This window comes from Coenobita brevimanus, chromosome 86 (assembly GCF_032717465.1).
Source record: "Coenobita brevimanus isolate Jiangsu-jjx chromosome 86, ASM3271746v2, whole genome shotgun sequence".
In the NCBI taxonomy this organism is placed as follows: Eukaryota; Metazoa; Arthropoda; class Malacostraca; order Decapoda; family Coenobitidae; genus Coenobita; species Coenobita brevimanus.
Genome location: NC_137039.1, coordinates 32,071,363 through 32,091,794, shown reverse-complemented (window position 1 = coordinate 32,091,794; position 20,432 = coordinate 32,071,363). Strand labels below are relative to the sequence as shown.

The 20,432-nt window shown below is 40.3% G+C and overlaps 1 protein-coding gene across 1 annotated transcript; it reads right to left on the bottom strand.

The window, feature by feature from the left end:
- Window positions 1–4,262: 4,262 nt before the first annotated feature.
- Window positions 4,263–20,373, bottom strand: LOC145410705 (transmembrane and coiled-coil domain-containing protein 6). Its single transcript, XM_080280815.1, has 9 exons — window positions 20,129–20,373; window positions 17,673–17,838; window positions 16,546–16,688; window positions 15,921–16,102; window positions 12,211–12,403; window positions 10,382–10,462; window positions 8,191–8,323; window positions 5,682–5,796; window positions 4,263–5,108 (listed from the first exon to the last, which is right to left on the bottom strand). The coding sequence occupies exons 1-9, from the start codon at window positions 20,267–20,269 to the stop codon at window positions 5,057–5,059; spliced, it is 1,206 nt and encodes a 401-aa protein (XP_080136941.1). The 5' UTR covers window positions 20,270–20,373; the 3' UTR covers window positions 4,263–5,056.
- Window positions 20,374–20,432: the final 59 nt, after the last annotated feature.

Genomic DNA, 20,432 nt, shown 5'->3' with positions numbered 1-20,432 from the left:
TCTCTTGGTGGGGCAATAAAGGATTGAGTGACTGGCATATGAATGGGCGGACAGGTAAACAGTGTAGTTTTGGCATATGAATGGGCGGACAGGTAAACAGTATAGTTTGCAGCCTTCGGCCCTGCAGACTTAAATCATGGTACCCAGGTTTGAGACTGGACCCAGTGGCTTGAGATATATCAAGAACAATGTTTCCTTTCCATTCCATTTTCCATCATATACTCATCCTTTCTGTTGCAATTTAAAATGCAATCCTTCACTACAATTCATCATTCTGTACAATCTCGGGTGGTAGGTTGTGGCAACTATCATCCACTTGATGTTGCACTGCCTACTTCTTCACCTGTATCATTCTTTTCCTGTGTCTACCCTCCTCTCTTCCTATTTTTCCCATCCTTCTTGTCACTTTTTAACACGTCCTTCCACTTCAGATGGCTTTACACTGAGTGGCAAGCCTAATGGTTTCCTGTAACCCAGGAAGCCATTACAGTGCTGGGTGTTAACCATGTAACCAGATAATGGGGTCAAGTGGAGCCTACTATGGTGCCCTTGTTAACTGGGTGGAGAGACCCAAATGCAATATCCATCCAAGAATCAAACCTTCACATTCTTTCCCACACCTTGCTTTGGTAAAGCATTGTCTGCCAGAGGAGAACATCAGTTCAGTGCACAAAACAGCCCTGCAGAGGCAACTGTTTGCCTGTCGCTGATGGATCTGCTCAGTCAAGACAGACCTGGGTTACTCAGTAACAACATAAACCCGACGCTGTCGTGAATAAACTGCGGTCCCTTTTAATAACACTGTATTGTACAGCACCCTCTTCTGTGTGGGGCTTGAGGTGGGTTCAAGCCACACACAAAGGAGAGTGCTTTACCATATTATATTATTACAATCTATTATTAGTGAGTATATATATCTAATGCGGCATTTGTTAGGAGTGTAATGCTGTATGGTAGTGTGACCTGGGCAGTAAAGGAAGAGGGTATTTGTAGGCTCAGACATACAGAAATGACAATGATTAGGTGGATGTGCAGTGCGTCCCTGAGTGCGAGGCCTGGGGAGGGGTTAGGTTTACAATGGAGGAGTTGAGAGGTAGGATGGGACTGGTGTGTATTGGTGTTGTGATCAGGATAGGTAGGCTGAGATGGTTTGGGCAAGTGTAGAGGATGGGGGATGATATTTGGGTGCAGAAATTGAGAAGTGTTAATGTCACTGGTAGGGATGCGGGAGGTAGACCGAAAAAGAGCTGGGATGAGGTCACTGAGTGTGACCTCAGAGATAAAGGACTGAATAGGGAAGCTGCCAAAGACCGAGCAGCACGGAGAGCTGCCATTAGGTGACCAAGGCCAACACATGGAAGTATGTTGAAGCCTTTAAAAACAGAAATAAAAAACAAAACACCTGGTGGTCTAGTGGGTAAATCACTCAAACCAGACAGTGTCTGCCAGGTTAACAACTTCACTTCCAAGGAATGGTTGGGGTTTGTTGCTCACATAATGTCACTACCACTCAGGAGAAAATGATCAATCACTCACCTTAGTGTCTGCACCAAGTGCCCTAACCTTGGGCAATAAAGGACTGGTTAATGGATGGCTTTAGGTACAATGCTATGATGAAAGAGTGTTATGAGGATGGAAAAATGGTGAACACATCCCAACCTCTGTATAACATCACAATGAAAGCTGTGAAAATAAAGAAAAGGAATAAAGCACATACTGTTTCACAGCCTTGGCATCCATTTTGTTAAGGATGCTGCAATTTTAATGTGACAAACTGACTTGGATATTTTACACAATGCAAGGAAGCTAATGCCATGCACAACACAAAAGAATTCAGTCCACTGCTTCATGTAGAGGAAACTTTCCTCAGCCAAGTGAAATTTTTTAGTGGTAACCAGAGTGAAATACATTTTCAATCTTTACAGGCAGAGTACTTCCCTTGGCTGAATAAATCATTTGACAGTTGCCACAAATAAATGCCCCAGTGTCCCACCACCCTTTGCGAATTCAGGGTTTAGGGGAAGGAAGTGAAGGAAGGGGCAGATGGAAGGAATACAGTATTTTGAAGGGTGATGATGGGGAATGGTGAGTGCACAGTGGTAGCAAACACGGCTGGTTTTGGTGGTGTGCATATAAGGAATGTAGTTCTAGATGACACAGGCAGTAGTGAAGAATGCTGTCATTGAAGAATGGGAAGGTAGCTGGTGTTTTCAGTGTGTATGGAAAGATTAAGAACAAGTGAAGGCAATGGAATGAAGGACTTGTTGGAGGTACATACAAATGCTTGGATATGTGGAAATGCAGCATTATACTGGAAGAAGGCAGTGATTATGCCCCTGTACAATAATAAAGGTACTCAAAATTAGTGCAAAAACTATAATACAGAAGTAAGGAATCTATCAGTTGGATTAGTGAGTGATGGTGGCTTAAGGAGTGGTAGGGCACGTACAAATCTACAGTGAGACAGATAGTGGGGAGGGTTGTGGAATGGACTACAAGATGTTTATGACCATGGATCTGGAAAAAGTGTACACGGTAAGTAGAATGAGACTGTGGGAAGTTTTGTGTATAAATGGTGTGATTAAAAAGCTGTTCAGTGAGTTTTTGTAAAGGGAGTGAAGCATGTGTAAAAGGTAAGTGAGCATCTGAGTGGTGTATTATCAGTGCTGGAGTGAGACATTGTAGTAACATTTCTTCGTGGCTGTTCATTAAATATATGGACTGGGTTATGAAAGAAGTAAACTCAGGAGTTATGGAGAGTGGGATGAGGACGGTAATGAACGCAGAAGAAAGGAGTGTCTCAAATTTGATGTATGCAAATGATGCTGTGCCATCGCTGACAGTGAACAAAAGCTTTGCAGATTGGTGAGAATTTTGTTAAGTGTTTATGAACACTGCACTTTGGAAATGTAGATAAGGCAAAGTGATGGTTGTTGAGGGAGGGGATTCCCAATGTGATGTGATGATGAATTAGGAGAGATGCACTGGTGAGAAAGTTTAAACCCTAAAGATCGATGTCTGACGGTTGTAAGTTTCAAGTCTTGCAACGTAAAGTCCTAATACTGATGACTGTAGACAGGTCGAATATACTGTATATACTGTATACAGAGTATATACAGTATATATATATATTTTTTTTTTTAATGCTGATTCCTTTAACTTGTTTCATGCCTAGGCACATAACTCATGTGATTTTTGTAATTTCTGTAAGGTTATTTGGTGAAAATAATTTATTTTCCAAAATTTACCAAATATTGTTCTTATGCAAGGGGTGACTTTTGTTTCTTTGACGGTCAATAGTGCAGTAACCATTAGACATATGAGAGTGAAAGATGCAATTTCAGATGTGTAAATTCAAGCTCTTGAAATCTATGACCAAAATTTACCTTGGTGAAAGTTGAAAAATCGAACCCGAAATGCGAGTGGGGGGATAGTCAGGGTGGGAGATTTGAAATACCGTACCTGGGTACAGTGAGAGAGAAGACAGTTATGTGCGGGAGATGTGGAATGTAGATTAACAAAGGGAAGGAAAGTGAATGGTGCTGTGAAGCACTTGATACAAAACTGCGGTCTGAGTGTAGCTGCTCCCAGACGATAGCAAGAAGGAGTTTTGATGCCACATTAACATGCAGATATGAGACTGGTGTGGCATAAAAATGCAAGTCAAGAGTTAGTGTGGTGGAAACGAGTTACTGAGAAATGTGTGTGGAATGTAGACAGTGGAAAGGATAAGAAATAATGCAATGTGTGAAAGACGTGGAGTAAGGAAGTCTGTGGGTACAACGGATGAAGAAAGTTTATTTTTTAGTACTGTCATGTGGAAAGAGTAAGTGTGAATGGGGTGGTACAAAGACTACAGCTGAGTGAGTCTGAAGTTGAGAGGAAGCATGGAAGGCCAAAATGATATACCAAGCACAGTATTGGAAAAAAAAAAAAAAAAAAAAAAAAAACTGGAAGAGGCCTTTGTCCCGTGAAGAACTAACAAGTTGGTGATGTCAAAATCATGAAAAAATGAGAAGTTACCAACAACACTGTGTTTTGTTAAATTTTTATGATCTGGAATGGTACTTCACAAAATGTCTGCTATGAATACCTCATAATTAGTTTTATTAAACCATGAGAACAGTTCAAACATAAAGCAGTTCACCAATGCCAAGAAGACTATAACATCAACACAGCAGTTAAGACTAGAACAGGATGATTATCACCCACCAAAAGAGGGAAGACATTATGGAACCTAAACACAGTGCTGGTACTGTACACTCAACCCTCGGCTATCACGCCCAATTGGTCCCGCTATGGCTGCGCTATAGCCGAAACTGTGATAGCCGAATTGAAGAACTTATGGTAATAATTCTAATTGGTGCCATGACCTCAATATTTACCCCTAAGATACCTTTTTTGTACCACATATTTATATATAATAGTCAAAAAATGAGCATGTTTTATGATGTGATCACGATTCTTATAAATACCCCTCACAGTTGATTCATTGATGTTATGTTTCTTCCCCACACTTCGCTTGGTTTCACCATTCTCTGTAAGTTTCACATTTCCAGTTTATCTGCATAACTGAGGTTCTTCCTCTTCTTTATTTCCCTGCCAGGTGCCGCAGCATTATGTTGGGTGATGGTAGGGGGACGGGGAGGGAGTAGGTTGGCCATGGTCATATCATAAAAAAGGTTATTGTTCTCGCTATCACTGTTCACGGTCTGAGGGCGCGCACTTGAATGGTTTGGCGGGCAAGAGACTCGGTCGGGCGGCCAATCAGCGCTCGGCTGGCGCTGACGTCACATGACCAATCACGGAGTGAAGCTTTTATTGGCTGGGCAGAGCACTGGAGCCTGGCCTTTTTGAAATTTTCGAACATTTGGGGTGCGCGATAGCAGGCATTTAGTGCAAGATAAAGGTATTTGGGTAGTTTTTTATATAGGCGTGATAGCGAGGTACGCTATAGCGGAACCCGTGATAGCCGAGGGTTGAGTGTACTATATACCTCAATCTGTTTACATTTCAAGTTTGAAGACAAATTTATACTGTAAGTACCTGCCAGACCTCAGGAAGGAGATATGTCCTCTGCAATGATGAAGTCTGACTGTGATGTGAACCTGAAAAATAAACCTAATTAGCTGATGCATAACTTAGAGATACTGAAAAGTATATCATCATTATCACCATCATATCATCATCATCACCTTGATCACAATAAACCCATCATACCTGATAATAAGGTGAGTAGAATCTAGGATTAGGTACAGAAGACACAGAAGTAGGAAAATCATCAACAGAATGACCAGTGAAATGATACACATATCCTTTCACAGATTTTTCAAGTGTTCAAAGTTCTGGTTCCATCATACAGTAAATTCCCCCCCCCCCCAAATGCCTGTAGGATATTTTATAAACCATTCCATCAGCAGTAAAGTTAACCCTTTGAATCTGGGTAAAATATTTTATTATTGCTGCTACCAGATGGTTTTATTAAATTAGGAAAGGCTTCTCATACTGAAGGGCTTTATTAGGACTGAATATATCTACAGTTTGATGTATTTAACCTAAGCTGAAATAACACTGTTACAGAGGTGGCACAGAGTGAAAAAGATATCCCTATGTTCAGTGACTATAATTTATTTAACTGACTCAAAAAAGTGTACTATTAATTACACTAAGTGTATACATACTGTATGTCCCGTGGTGGGGTATCCTGAGAAGGAAGAGTGAACCTGGCGGCCAGAGCACTGCGTACAGCTCCCCCCAGCCTCACCTGCAGACTTAGATCTGATACAAGGCACTTCCCTGGAATGAAGTACAGTAAAACCTTGTTACTGACTGCCTTTTCTATGTTCTTTTTTGTCAATAAGTTCACAGTAAATTATGTCAAAATTCACTATTTGTGTCCCACTGCAACCTATAAAGCCTATACTGTATACTGTACCAGTTACCTCTAATTCAGTGCCATTTGTATAGAAAAAGCTTTAACATTTTTAAAAACATCCTAGATAAGTAACAAAAACTACCTGTACTTTTATAATTTATCTGGATGTAAGTACAGTACTGTACACTGGACAAAGCAACATTATAGGTATCAAAATGGAACAACTTTTGTGACTTACTGACCTGACTGAATTAGATACACAGTACTATAGTAGGATACTGCCATTTTCTGATAACGTTCTACATTTTCCTTGGCCTACATTACAGTATTTTTAGCAAACAAACAGATAAGATAGGTTAACCACAATAGCACAAACCATACAACCCCGCTTGAGGTTTAGTCATAATAAGGCTTGGTTACACAAGTCTGTGATATTCAGTGGTATTAAACTACAGAAAATAAAGGCTTAAAGAAAATAAGAGTGAAAATATTATACAACAGAAATGAAGCTCTTGTGGTTACGGTAATCCCTGGTTCACCCAGTCATGAATCTGACAGACTACATCTATCCATCCATGTCTGCCACGCAGGGGGCATGGTGGCTCAGAGGTAGAGCATCGGATTCATGGCCGGGGGGTCGTGAGTTCGAGCCTCGCCTGGGACTGCCGTGCTGGGAGTGGTAGCGTGCTCCTTTAACCTAGCGGGGCTATATGGCCATAGTTGCCTAGCTTGGGGATTAAATCCCTTCTGCCACACATTAACATATATACTATATATATATATAAAAAAAAAGTGCAACAACCATTATCATATGCATCTATACTCTGTCCTCCATTAGTTCTTTGTTTCCTTAGTTTCCACTCCTCTGTTTCTCACACATTTACTTACCACATTTAGCTACCTTCTAGCTTTCTAAACCTCCATTCACCATCAAAATTACTTAAACACACCCTTTTCACCACTCTCACCACTCAGTTCAAATCTGTTCTCTCCAATGTGACCAGACCATCTTAGAAAACATTCTTTTACCTTTTATCAACAGACTTCCTTTCTAATTTCAAGAATCAGTATTTTTCATATCATCTAACCTATGCAGCTCACATAAAATCCTTAACAATCCTATTTCCACTGCTTTCACTCTAGGCTTTCATGCTATACAATAAAAAAATCATATCATACCAGTGTCACATGCATATGTTAATGTGGATACTAACACACATTCATCTAGTCCTCTTACAGCCTCTGTACTCAGCTTCATTATCATAAACCTTCATAGCACCATTCACTTATATCACTTCCTTCTTGAACTATGGCACTCTACTCTGCACCTCCTTTTGCATTATACTGTATCCTCTCTTTCAGTCAATGTACCAAGTTAATTAAAATCTACCAATTCATCTTTTTTTGTACAGTAGCACATCACACTGTGAGTTATCTTCTCTTGCAACAAACAAAGAATGAGCTGCTTATCTGAGAAAAAGTCTCAGTAAACGTATACCATAACCCTAACTGACATACACAACTGAATTAAGTTAATTAAACACTTTGTCAGGGATAACTGGCTCAGGAAGAGAGATGAATTATAAAAGCATAGACCTATACAGTACTGTATTGTATTTTGCTCACAAGTTAAACCTTTGGGAATAGTGATATACTTTCACCAAACAAAATCATCTATAAATTTATTAAGACCTTACTTGTTCTTTCTAAGGTAATCAGTAAACTCAATTATTGCCACTTTCTGTTAAGAGAAAGACTATGCCAGATATTGCAAAATGTCAGTTATTGCACAGTACCCCCCATCAGCTCAATATTTGGTGCTGAGCTGGATATTGCATCATTATTCATCGCAGTCCTCTATTCTAGAAACATTCCTATGAAAAAAAGATGAAAATTAACCATAAATGCAATAAAATGATGATAAAATACAGTAATACAGTGCTGGTTGGCTACCGTTTGCAAGCCAGTTGATACACCTCGATGCTGGATATTGCATAGAACCGCTGGTTACATCCTGTTTTGGCACAGGATACTGCATAATTTCACTGAATAGTGCTTTAACAGAGCCAAGTCAATAGTATTGGATGTCGCGGTGGGCTGGATATTGTGATGACGGATAACTGAGAGTTTATTGTAGTACCATACAGCTCTAACTTCAAATATTAGATGTAAACATTCTTCTGATTTTTACCAACCCATTTCCCCCAAGCTCTTCAGATTCCTCACTAAAATTTTTTTTTTAGATGTGCTTCTTTGACACTGAAGCAGGGTTGATGGTACAGTACTTACAAAAAAGTTTTTGCCATGCTCTTTACCTGTTTCAGATTCATCTGATGCTGCATTGATAATACTGGACAGCAGGTGTAAGGTCTCTGTCCGTAGATGTGAGTTTGGTGAATACAACAATGCCTTGATGACACGCACTAACTGCTCACTGCGATAACACATCTGCAGAATGACCATACATTGACAACACTGTTGAGAACTTAGTACATGAAAGTTAGAGACAGTATCTAAATAAGAAACACAGATACTTCTGAAAATTTAATTTTTCAAAAAAAAAAATGATGGTGAAAAAATTATTTTGACTAAAAAGATTATCCATCCATCATCCAATCCTACGTTGCCCCATGAGGAGCGTAGGAGCCCAGGGCTAGGCAGATGGCCCTGACATTTAAGATGAGAGTGACCAGCCTCACTCATCCCTGAGTGGCATTACGTGAGCAATAAACCCCAACCACTCCTTGGATATAAACCTTCACCGGCTCAATCCGAATGGAGCGCAATAATTACCCACTAAACCACCAGGCGCCAAAATTTGGTTATATGGTTACCACCCAGCGTAGTAAATGATTTCCTGGTGTACAGGAAACCATCTGACTTGTCACTCAGTGTAAAGTCACCCACAGGCAGAAGGAAGAGGAAAGAATTAAGGAGAGAAAGACGGAAGGAGTGTAAAGTCACCCGTAGGCAGACGGACGAGGAAAAACTGAAGGAAAGAAAGACAGAAGAGGATAGATGGAAAGAAGGATGGAGGAGAGGAAAGGGCAGACACCTGAGAGCAGCACTACATCAAGTGAGTGGATGTTAATACAGTATTAGGCAATTTTCAGCTTAATTATTTTATCACTCATGCATCTTACAACCAGGATATACAATCTTCATCATCACTCATCATCATCATTCGGACCTCCTTTCCTACCCTAGGGCAGGGCAAGGAGTAGCAACGTCCAGACAGCCCAAGCTTGCCCACTCCAGTGGGCCACGCTTCTATTCACTTGTCATTCAAGCCCCCGGAATCCTGGCTCTATCTGATACGCCAAAAACTTTCACCACATTCTGTAGCTTCATATAAACGTATTTTAATTTGTTACAAACACTAACCAAAATCCTCACAACTGGTGCAATGCCTTTGGTCTTAAAGGAAGAAGTAATAAAACAGCTGTATCAGTGTTTCCACTTCAGCAAAGGAATTTATGCTGTCTTGATTTTTTTTTTTTTTTTTTTTTTTTTGGCACAGTAGTGAGGAGAATGATGACATTATCATCATCATCATTCTCATCATCCTGACCTCTTTTTCCCACCTAAGAATGGGTGAGATAATGTCCAGAATGCAATAAAAAACTTAAAGATGAACTAGCACATGTCTGCCCAGTTAAACAGGCTACACTAATTAACTCATCATTTAGTCTCCCAGAATCCTAATAAGATTTCCTGGGTCATAACAAGTAATAAAAAAAGCATGGTGCTGGAAGGATGAGGTGGAAAATATTCCTCTTTGCACTGACACAGGGATGTGATAACTCCACTGACCAGCACTGGTTCTGCAAAAAGCTTTGTTCCTCCCAGGTTGCAGTGAGAGAGAGGGAGAGAGAGAATTATTTACTTTGGACTTCCTTCTCATTTATTTAGCCTAACTGCCCCGGGCATGTCATTTATATTTTAATTCTGATACCTTCAGACTGTATTTAATCAATGATGATGATGATGATGATAATAAACCTCTGGCATAAGCTTCAGTAAAGAAAAAAATAAATAAAAAATAAATAAATGGCACAAGGATTAAAACAAAAAATACATCCTCAGGCTAAACAGGTTGGTGTTTCCAAGAAAGGTCTAGAACCCTCTGTCCTATATGAACAATGGAATTGGTTCTGATAAAGATTATGAATTTTGGACTCGGAAAGTAACCATGACTAGCTGTGATTTTTTAAACAATGCTCAGGTTACATATCCTTCCTAGCACTGTCCTTTTAAATGGAGACACACAGTTGATGAGAACTATTTAGTCGTTAACAGAACTTGGGGAAAAAAAAGGTACAGTAATTAAGTTTTATATGAACACAAAACTGTTATTAACCCTATGTACTTTATTCTGAATACAACAGCAGTCTAGAATTCTGTTCTGCTGGAGAATACAACATTTAGTGTTTACATCACTACAAAATAAAACTGAAAGCAAAGCTGCACAGCTCTTGAAATCCCCCACCAAGTCTGTCCACTAACCTGTACTGCAGCCCCAGGACTGGCGACAGCACAGTTCATCAGTGTTCTTACCAGTGGCGTCACAGCATTCACACTCACATTCTGTATGATAAATTGGCAAATTAAAGCATATAAGTACAGTACAGAAGTAGTACAGTAAGTAGCACAGTAGTACAGCCACAGCATCTGGACACTTGAAATTATACAATAAGACAGTATAGTAGTAGTAATAATAATAATAATAATAATAATAATCTATCTATCTATTGCCAGACGCCTCAATCCTGTTTGGGGTGGCCACAAACAAATAGCCTCCACGTCGCCCTGTCCCCCGCCATTTCACTCCCCTGCTTCCAACTCACCCCCCCCTCTCTCATATACCTCTCCACCCCATCCCTCCATCTCATCCTCGGCCTCCCCCTCCCTCTTTCCCCCTCCACCTCACTCACATACACTCTCTTCATCAGTCTTTCACCCTCCATCCTCTCCACATGGCCAAACCACCACAGTGTGTTCCTCATAACGCTTCCTATCACATCCACATCCACACCAAAACGCTCCTTTATATCCTCATTTGTCAGCCTGTCTCTCCATGTGACAATAATAATAATTTGTGGTAGGTGGGGATGCTCGCCACCCACTCACTCGATGTAGTGCAGCTCTTGGGTGACTGCCCTTACCCCTCTTCCTTCCTTTTTTCCTTACTTCCTCTTCTGTCTTTCTTTCCTTCATTATATCCTCTTCCTTCTGTCTACGGGTTACTCTACAATGAGTGACAAGCTGAATGGTTTCGTGTACACCAGGAAACCATTTACTATGCTGGGTGGTAACCATATAACCAAATTATGGTGCCTGGTCGTTTAGTGGGTAATTAAGGTGCCCCAACTGGATTGAGTCTGTGGAGGTTTATATCCAAGGGGCAGTTGGGGTTTACTGCTCACGGGATGCCACTCAGGGATGAGTAAGGCTGGTCACTCTCATCTTAAATGTCAGGACCAACTTGCCTTGCCCCGGGCTCCTACGCTCCTCATGGGGAATCACAGGATTAGATGATGAACGAATGTATGAATAATAATAATAATAATAATAATAATAATAATCACAATATTGATAGTCTATTCATTGATGTTGCATTTAATAGTTTACACTCCTCTGCTCTGATGATGTAAAATGAGAATGATACGTACATAACCATCCGTATTATGAATATATTACAGCTCATCTACAGACTTAACCAATTAAGTATGTAATTTTTTAACCTGTCTATTCCCCAGGATATAATTTAGGGTTCAGATTTCAAAATGGTTAGCTAGAAAATTTCTATGGCATGAATAAGTTCTAATCCAAAATGTATGAAAGCCAACTAACCAAGCATTACTAAACTCAAAAGTTATGAGTGTGAAGTGTGATGTCAAAGTAAGACTCATGCACAGCTGGAGGATGAAGGCCAGAAGGATTTCACTGCCACCACCACCACAATCATTACATTTAGCTCTGCTACTTGGCTCATCAAAATCCTCATTACCATTTTATTGTTGCCATACTATTATAAGTATCCACAATATGGGCATTTCTGAGGCAGTACTAACCACTAGCACCCAAGTCCCATGGATCACACACACACCCAATCCTCATGATGGGTGAGGTCACAGCTGAGTCGTGAGTGACATGGGACACTACATGGGCAACTTGTAGGCATCTGATTGTAGATAAAGTCTGCATGTTCAGGAAACTTAATTTAAGCACTGGCCCAAATGAAGACATTCATCTTTTGTGCTGTCTCCTGGTTATGGATAATCAATCACAAAAGGCTAAAGATACTACTCTCATTTAATACAAATTTATCTCACCTGCTCATTAATCAGTTTCTCCAGTGTAGTAAATGCGATCCCTATGATGCCCTGATCAAGCAGACGGGAGCAGAGGGTGGCATGTGTGGAGATAAGGAAGAGACACCACCCCACCTCTGCCACCCCACCCTCTTTCTCCACCCGCCCCAGGCACTGCACCAGTCTACTCACAGCTCCACCCTCAACTACTGCCCTGTAAAATAATGGTCATTCAATTAACACAGAGAAGTACTGTAATGAGCAAAATTTCACAAACAACCTTCTGCATCACTCTGTCCTGTTCTCCATGTTTCTATTTCCCTACACATCCAAGTATTCTGCCTTCTCTCACTGTTGGTGTTATACTGTTATTACATAATTTTTCATGTAACACCTTTCATTATCACAGCAGGCATGAATAATGACTAACTTTTGACTGTGGTAGTATTTCAGGGAGAATTTAATAAGACTAGAAAAAAAAATAGTTCATCTGGCATCAAAAGGTAAGACTGCAAGACAGCATTGCACATGCCAATCCATAGCTTAATCAAGTCCCCCTTCCATTTCCCAGGGAATGGCTATGGTAGATACATACATCTCTGGGCTACTTTGTCCTTTGATGCTTCTCTTTATCTTTTAGTTGCACCTCATCCTTTCAAGTCTGTTATTAATGAAGTATTTCAACATCTTCCTCTGAACACAGAACTTCTATTCCTCACTTTTAGATGCATTATCTATGCACAGTAAAACCTAAGCTAATATCCAAACCAATTCAGTTTTTCTGTTTATGCGGCCAATATTTGTATTTTTGTCATTTTCAATAACTGAATATGTAAAGTCATTTCATCAGAAGAAATTTTCAATCATAAAAAGGTAACTGTGAGTGGGATAACACCTCTCCCCTGTTGTACATGTACTTGAGTACTGTACTTTCCCTTAAGGGACAGTTCTTTGATACACTCAGATAAATTAAGGAAAGACCTTACTGATATAAGATATTAACTCCATTGCCCTCATACACTTCTCAAACTGCCTGGTGGTCAACTGAGTTAAGGTCTTCCAACCCGATGTGGTCCAAATGGGTCTACTTATGACGGGTGATCACTCCAACCACTGTCAACATCATATGGTCATCAAAACAGGCTGAGAAAAGCAGTAACCAAATATAATCTCACCGAAACGTACCTGAACACCTCAACACAGTGTATGTAAAAATGGGGAGACCTCAGCTTGTAATCTTAGAATGGTTGGTATGCCTGATTTTTGGGTGATGCATTGTGAAGTCATTACACTAGTGTTTCATGCACTGCCAGAAGGTGCAGTAACCATTACTGACAGATACTCACAAGAGCCATTTTCAGATTCTTTGGTCATATATTTCAAAATGCATGGTGCTTACAACATTCATATACTTTTGGCAAGACCGTACAGTAAAGCAGCACTATGACATGGGATATGAGGCTGGAGCATGTATCCAGCTCAGAGAAGATGGACGCCCCTGCCCTGCATAGTCCCGGGTCATCCTTGGGCAAAGTATGGCACCCGTTATCCCACCAAAAAGGTAGTAGATGGGTGATTACCATCATCCTTAAGAGGTACCACCATAGGAGTGACAAGGGGCCAAGGACCAGTAGCTGGCCTGCACAACACTCCCAGATGGGGAACTCATCCACACTGATCAATTAGTCGAAGTCCAGATAGAGACTACTACTCGCACATATCTCTAATACGAAGCTCATCCTCTTGAGAGCTATGCAACCACCCTTCTCTCCGCACCTCGCCAGGCGGAGAATACTGTGCTGACCATGGCAAGGTTGTCTGCAACAAGAAGGCATCTGTTTGTTTCTAGTTGATGGGTCTGCTCAGCCAAACAGATCGGGCTTGAACAAAACAACGACAACAACTATGATGTCTTTTTATCCTTTTTTCTTTTTTATCAGACAATTATTCATATCACAAGAGTCCTGTAGTAGCAAAAGGGTTAATGGAAATATAACTAACTCATATCTGGAAAGTCTTAGTTTTGCTCAACTTAATTACCTGGAGGCAGCAAGAGCAGATAGGTATGCATGTACCGTAAGATTGGGCTATTCAACTCGCCTGCAACAATTATGCTCAGTAAGGGGTAATGAGACTCAAGTGGTCCAGACAATGTAAATAGTAGGATATCTGACTTTTTCATATGGTACTATATTCTAAAATCACTAATTTATATTGTAAATGAATTTTACAGAGAGCTTGCTGAAGGTAAGTGAACTGTGATCAGTTTTCCATACCCGTTATTTTCAGATTTTTTGAGTTGTGATTTACAACCATAAAGACAAGATTAATTGTATTTTTCTCCATTGTCCCTTGGATTTATAATAACAAGCAAAATGTCATTAATGTTTAGCCTTCTACCGAAGTAAGTTAGTTGCTTTCGTTTATAAAATATTATGATTGTAGACTAATGGGGCAGTTTGACTCGGCACTCTGGGGCAATCTGACTTGGCCCCCTGGGGCAATTAGACATGGCACTTTGGGGCAATTTATATACTGGAACTTCATTAGTGCTATCTGGACAGTCACAGACACTACATTGTGGATGTCAAGGATAATCTGCCAGGTACAGAGTGAGTACATGGCTTCCTGAAGACATAAAGTCTTGCTGTCCTCCAGGTTATGCCAAAATATTTTGAGGAAGTGGGCTGCTGTCTCTAAAGAGGCCATAGTGGCCTACATCAAAAAGGTAGAAGACAGCCTTTGGGGAGTACCTCCTGCAAATATCATTAACTATGACAAAACCAACATCACGGATGATCCAAAGGGAAAGCTCCAGATATTCCGGTGTGGTATAAAACAAGCAGAGGTATCAAATACGACGAAGTGTTCAATATCCATCATGTTCTCCATCATTGCCAGCAGAAAGCACCTTAGTTAAGATGTTGTTTACAAAGCTGAACGCTTGCAGCAGTCATGGATTGAAGGAGGACAATTGACATATATAACCAAACTTCTTCTGGCTGGTTCGATTAGAATTGAAGTAAGGGGAGCAGAGAGGTGGGTCTCCTGATGGCACACAACCAAAGAACAACACTGGGCAAGAAGGCATCGAAGGTCTGAGCAATTAGAATGAAAACTTTGAATGTTTCACTCAAGGAATGCCCACCGAGTCCAACTGCCCCACATCAGGTGTTGATAAATATTATTTTTATTTTTCGAGTAATTATGTGTTTTCTATGTTTTTCTATGTTAAAAACCATTTTCACATATGAAGTTGGATCGTTTCTGTATCATTACCCATATAGATAAGCTTTTTAAATGCCCTAAATGTTGCACTACAAACCTTCATACAACAAAAAGTAGCCAGAAGTGAGTAGAATAGCCTCTTCTTACAGTATGTATCATAAAATCCTTTATTGGCTCATCTGAAGCACTAAGACCCAGGTCAAGACTATTTACTCCAGACTTTTAAGGTGAGTGACCACGCACTGGCCCCTCTGATTAAGAGTACAGTACATAGTAGTGAAAATGATGTATGAGTAGTGAGTGACATGGTGTGGCCTTTTCATTTTTTTTCTCTCTCTTTTCTTTCATTTTTTTTTTTTTTTTTTACCTACCTCACCTAATCCAAGGGTGGGAAAATGAAGTATGGATGATAATGAAAAGGGATGTAGTCAGATCAAAGGGTTTAAAGGAAGTTATTGTATAATCAGGTGTATTATAATTCAAATTATCTCAGTCTTGCATACTCTATCCTGTGAGGGACAGTGGAGAGGTAATGCATGAGGGCATAGGCAGCAGACTGCAGCACGTGGGGTGAATGGGACTGTAGGAGTTTCACCATGGCATCCTCTCCTCCCTGTGTCTGCAGTAAGTTGCACACACTCTTATGATTCCCACATAGGTTGCCCAAACACCATGCACATGGATCCTGAAACCATTGAAGAATGATATGCATGACAAAAATATATAATCATTAAGTCACTGAAAATATTTCACACTGTCATGTCACAGAAAATATTTCAGTGCAAGCAAAGTAGCTAATGCTTATCTACCTTGCCCTTCCACAAGTGTCCCTACCAAGCAGCTCTTCCTTGGATGGGAAATATGGCAAATTTCATGACACTGCTTCTCATTCACATAAACCAACAAAGTAAAAACTAGCACTTACTCATTCCCTCTGACTATAGCCCTACCTTAATTTTATAATCCATCCATTTTAATGCACACATTTAGGCTATGACTGTCCATGTGTAAGTAGACACCCACAAGCTTCTTGTCACTGCACATAAATCAACAAATTAAGCATCACTGACCACCCACTCTCTCTATACTACCCACTCTCCTTTAAATTTATACCCCACCCCATCTAACCTGCATATCTGGATTATGATTGTCCATGTGAGTAAGAAGGTAGGTGCCCACTCGCTGGCACACCTCCCGACACTGCTTCTCACTCCCCAGGCTAAGGTTGACCAGAACGCATGCCGCTTCACGCTGAAGGCTACTGTCCCCTCCTGTTATATAGGTTCTTTGTCAACATCATCATCAGCAAAATGGAAAAAACTATCAACAGCAAGCTGGGTGAAGGACGAAACACTCACTTACAAACCAATCAAACACCCATAATCCTTGCTTTACCTCATGGACCTAGATGTCAGTTTTTTTCTGCTAAAAAATAATTATAAAATATCCCCCAAGCAAGACCTTCACAGATCATATAGCCCTGCTAGGGTGACAGGAGAGCACTGCCTCTCCCAGCAAGGCAGCTACCCAGGCAGGGCGAGAACTCTCGACCTCACGGTCTCACATCAAGCGCTCTACCACTGAGTCACCCTGCTTCCCTTCAGCTTAAAAGATCTTCCTAACAGTGAAGGAGTAAATGAAAGCTATGTCAATGCCTTCATACTGAAGTTTCTTCTAAACTGAATAAAAATCATCAGGTGGTAGTAAGAACAAAATATAAAAGGTCAGTGTATTGAAAGGGATAACTATACATATCACATGTTACATACACAGTCAGTCCTCATTATTCCACACATACACTGTGAATAGAGGGAACAGGCAAATCAGCTTCATCGTTACCATACTATGGGAACTTTTAACAAGCAGTCATTCCATAAATTACTATGGACTGAACAGCATAAAAGCATGTTAATATGGCATCATACAATATGGACTTCCTATAACACTGTTATATTTTTTTCTAACCAAGCCTAAAGTAACAAAAACAGTACAGTATCAAAAACTATTGGCTGCATTATTAGACCAGACACTGTGATGGCATAAGCAAGTCCCTAATTTTTGAGTCATTCATGGAACCCCTCTGTTATGTGTGATCAGCCTGCATCCCACATTACAGAGCAGGCAGCACCATGACAATAAAAGTTAAGACATGTTCTATCATAATCACAACTCACAAGAAATTATCATAAAAAATTGGGGGATTTTCTTCTGCTTCATGCCTTGTTTTAAAAATACTGTGCAGCTATAAAACTCACCAGTCAAGCAACCAACCAGGGCATACATTGCACCCTGGCATTTTAGGAAGATGGTAACATACTCCTGACTGCTGGCCAGTCCCAGTCGCAACCTCTGCAGGGTCTCCAGATTCTTTTGCCTCTTCAGCTGAGAGCACAGCTGGAAGAATTCCTCAGGAGATGGTGCCTGTAGCACATTAGGGAAAAAAAAAAAAAAGAAGAGAAAATGATTACTGGTGTTTTACATTTGGATGACGCACTGTCACAGAACTTTCTAAGTAATAATAATTTCATAATTTAACCGAGAACATGACAATATAACGGCAAGAGATTAAACAATAATAACTTAGAAGACTCACTCAGTATCATATAAGTACATTTATTAAATGATGTATAATGAAGTGCTTGGGGATTTAAGATGTTTTAAAAGACTACTGTATCGGATAGTATTTAATTATTAGTCCATACCTTGATGACCTGGAAAATTATATATAGTACCGAGACCATTTGTGTGTGAGTACTTAATTGGAAAGCAACAGTATACTGTAACGGCCAGTTCACATGAGCTAAATCACAGCTGTTTTTTTCGCTGATTTCCGGGGAAAAAATGCCGATTTCGGCATTTCTCCCGGAAAGGTGTTCACACGTACAGGGACTGTAGAGGCAGGAATGAGGAAACAATGTTTACAAACAAAGATAGACCACCATACCCATACTAGGTGTGCAGCACTTGCTCTTGCATTCTGCCTACTTCAAGATGAGCCCGCACAGCCGCGATATAGCTCCTGTGAACAGGCTTTACTGTCACTCAGCTTTTGGTGGCTTCAGGGGCCGTATGCATAAATTTTCTTAACCATAAAATCATGTACAAGATTCCTTGTGTATACCTTTAACTCATACTTAAATAATCATACTTTTATACTCATGGTCATACCAAATACGTCCAAACAAGAATGAACGTTAAAGGAAAAGTAGTAGCAGTAGTAGTAGTAGTAGAAACAGTAGTACAGTATAACAGTATAAACACGCAAGATTTTGTATTCGTCTTCGTTCCCAGAGCTTTGCTTTGTTCGGTGCTTCCATTTAAATTGGCCCGGCCTCTTTCTCCCAATTCCGGCAAAAAAAGACTGACATGTTGGTCTACCCATACCAGCAAGAAAAGCGGACGGAATTTCTACTAGGGAGCAAATTCCGGCAAAAAACAGCCGCGATTTGGCTCGTGTGAACTGGCCTTCATGTCTGCAATATTAGAGCTTAACCTCATCAATCAAATAAAGTATTTTTGTACAGCATTTTGTTCTCGCTACCACAGGATCATTTTATTCAACTGATGGATACCTAAAGATTAAAAATGAAAGAAAAAACCATCATCACCTAATTCTGTGTTGCCCCATGAGGAGCATAGAGGCCTGGAGTTAGGCAAGTTATGTGGTTACCATCCGCCATTAGGTGACCAAGGCTGACGCATGCAGGCATGTTGGAGCCTTTAAAAACGAAACAAACCAAGCATAGTAAATGGCTTCCTGGTGCACAGGAAACCATTTGGCTTGTCACTTAGTGCAGAGTCACTAGTAGAGAGAGAGGAAGGGGAAAGAAAGAAGGACATAAGTGGAAGGATGGAAAGAAGGAAGGAAGAAAGGAAAGGGCAGCCACCTAAGAGCAGCACTGCATCGAGTGAGTGGATGGTGAGTGCCACCCCCACTTACCAATAAAACATTGAATAAAACTGCCTGGTGAGGACAAAAATAATGTAAAATATACATCATATAATGTAAAAATACATCATCAAACTGAATGGAGTGAACAATAAATTTATGCATATTTCATTAACTCACTGGATGAGATTTCTCACAGCTAAAAAAGTCAGGCATTAGCCAATATAACACATGCATCTTTAAAATAACATGGTATTAGCAGACCAAAATTCAACCACTAAAAGGCATGAAAATGAACTGAATATAAACACTGGAGAAGTGATTCATAACTACAACAATCTAGACAAATGTGAGAGCTCTTTTGTTTTGCATATTACATTTTAATCCTCATTTAAAGCTGTTTCACTTGAATGATGTTTAGATATTAAGTTAGTAATAAATCAACACCATTTCTTCACTTGAAGATGCTAGCTATTCTCTATAAAGTTCATCATCATCATCATCATCATCCAGACCTCCTTTCCCATCCTGGGGCAGGGTGAGGAGTAGCAATATCCAGACAGCCCAAATTTGTACTGAAGAAAGAAATAAGCATTTCTGAAGCTTTTTTAACCTCTACTATGAACCAGAAGCATGTTCCCCTTTGAAGTGGGGTGGAGTATATGTGTGTCCTGGGCTGGGATGAGGTGGAGTGGGGTAGGTGTGTCCTAGGTTAGGGTGGGGTGGGTGTTTCATTTAAGGTACGGTAACATTTTTGCCTGCACAGATTCTAAGACTTTAAATGAGGACTGACTATATCAATGTATTATATTTAAACCAGACCTTTAAATTTCGCTCTATATCTTGTAAGCGTGACCGGTGACCATCCCGGGCTAGACTACGCCGCTTGTCCCTGAATGCCTGGTGGGTGTCCCTCACCCGCTGCCGGATGATGCCCACACTTTCGGACTCTTCACACTCCATCTTGTTAGTCTCAGTCTGTCTTTAGCTTCTCTCTCACTCTCTTGAATTTAGCAAAACTGAGTGAAGGCTTCTGTTTCACTTTCACATACAACTAAACCAAGTGGCTGATAATCATAACTCAATCTTACTTTTCAGTCTCTGCCACACTCCCATGTACAATTAA

Coding starts and splice junctions, on each gene's coding strand:
- LOC145410705 (XM_080280815.1), bottom strand. CDS start 20,269: ATGGAGTGTGAAGAGTCCGAAAGTGTGGGCATCATCCGGCAGCGGGTG. Junction 16,103..16,545: donor ATCATAATCCAGATATGCAG/GTTAGATGGGGT, acceptor CAATGGTTTCAG/GATCCATGTGCATGGTGTTT. Junction 5,109..5,681: donor ACCCCACCACGGGACATACA/GTATGTATACAC, acceptor TTTATTTTTCAG/GTTCACATCACAGTCAGACT.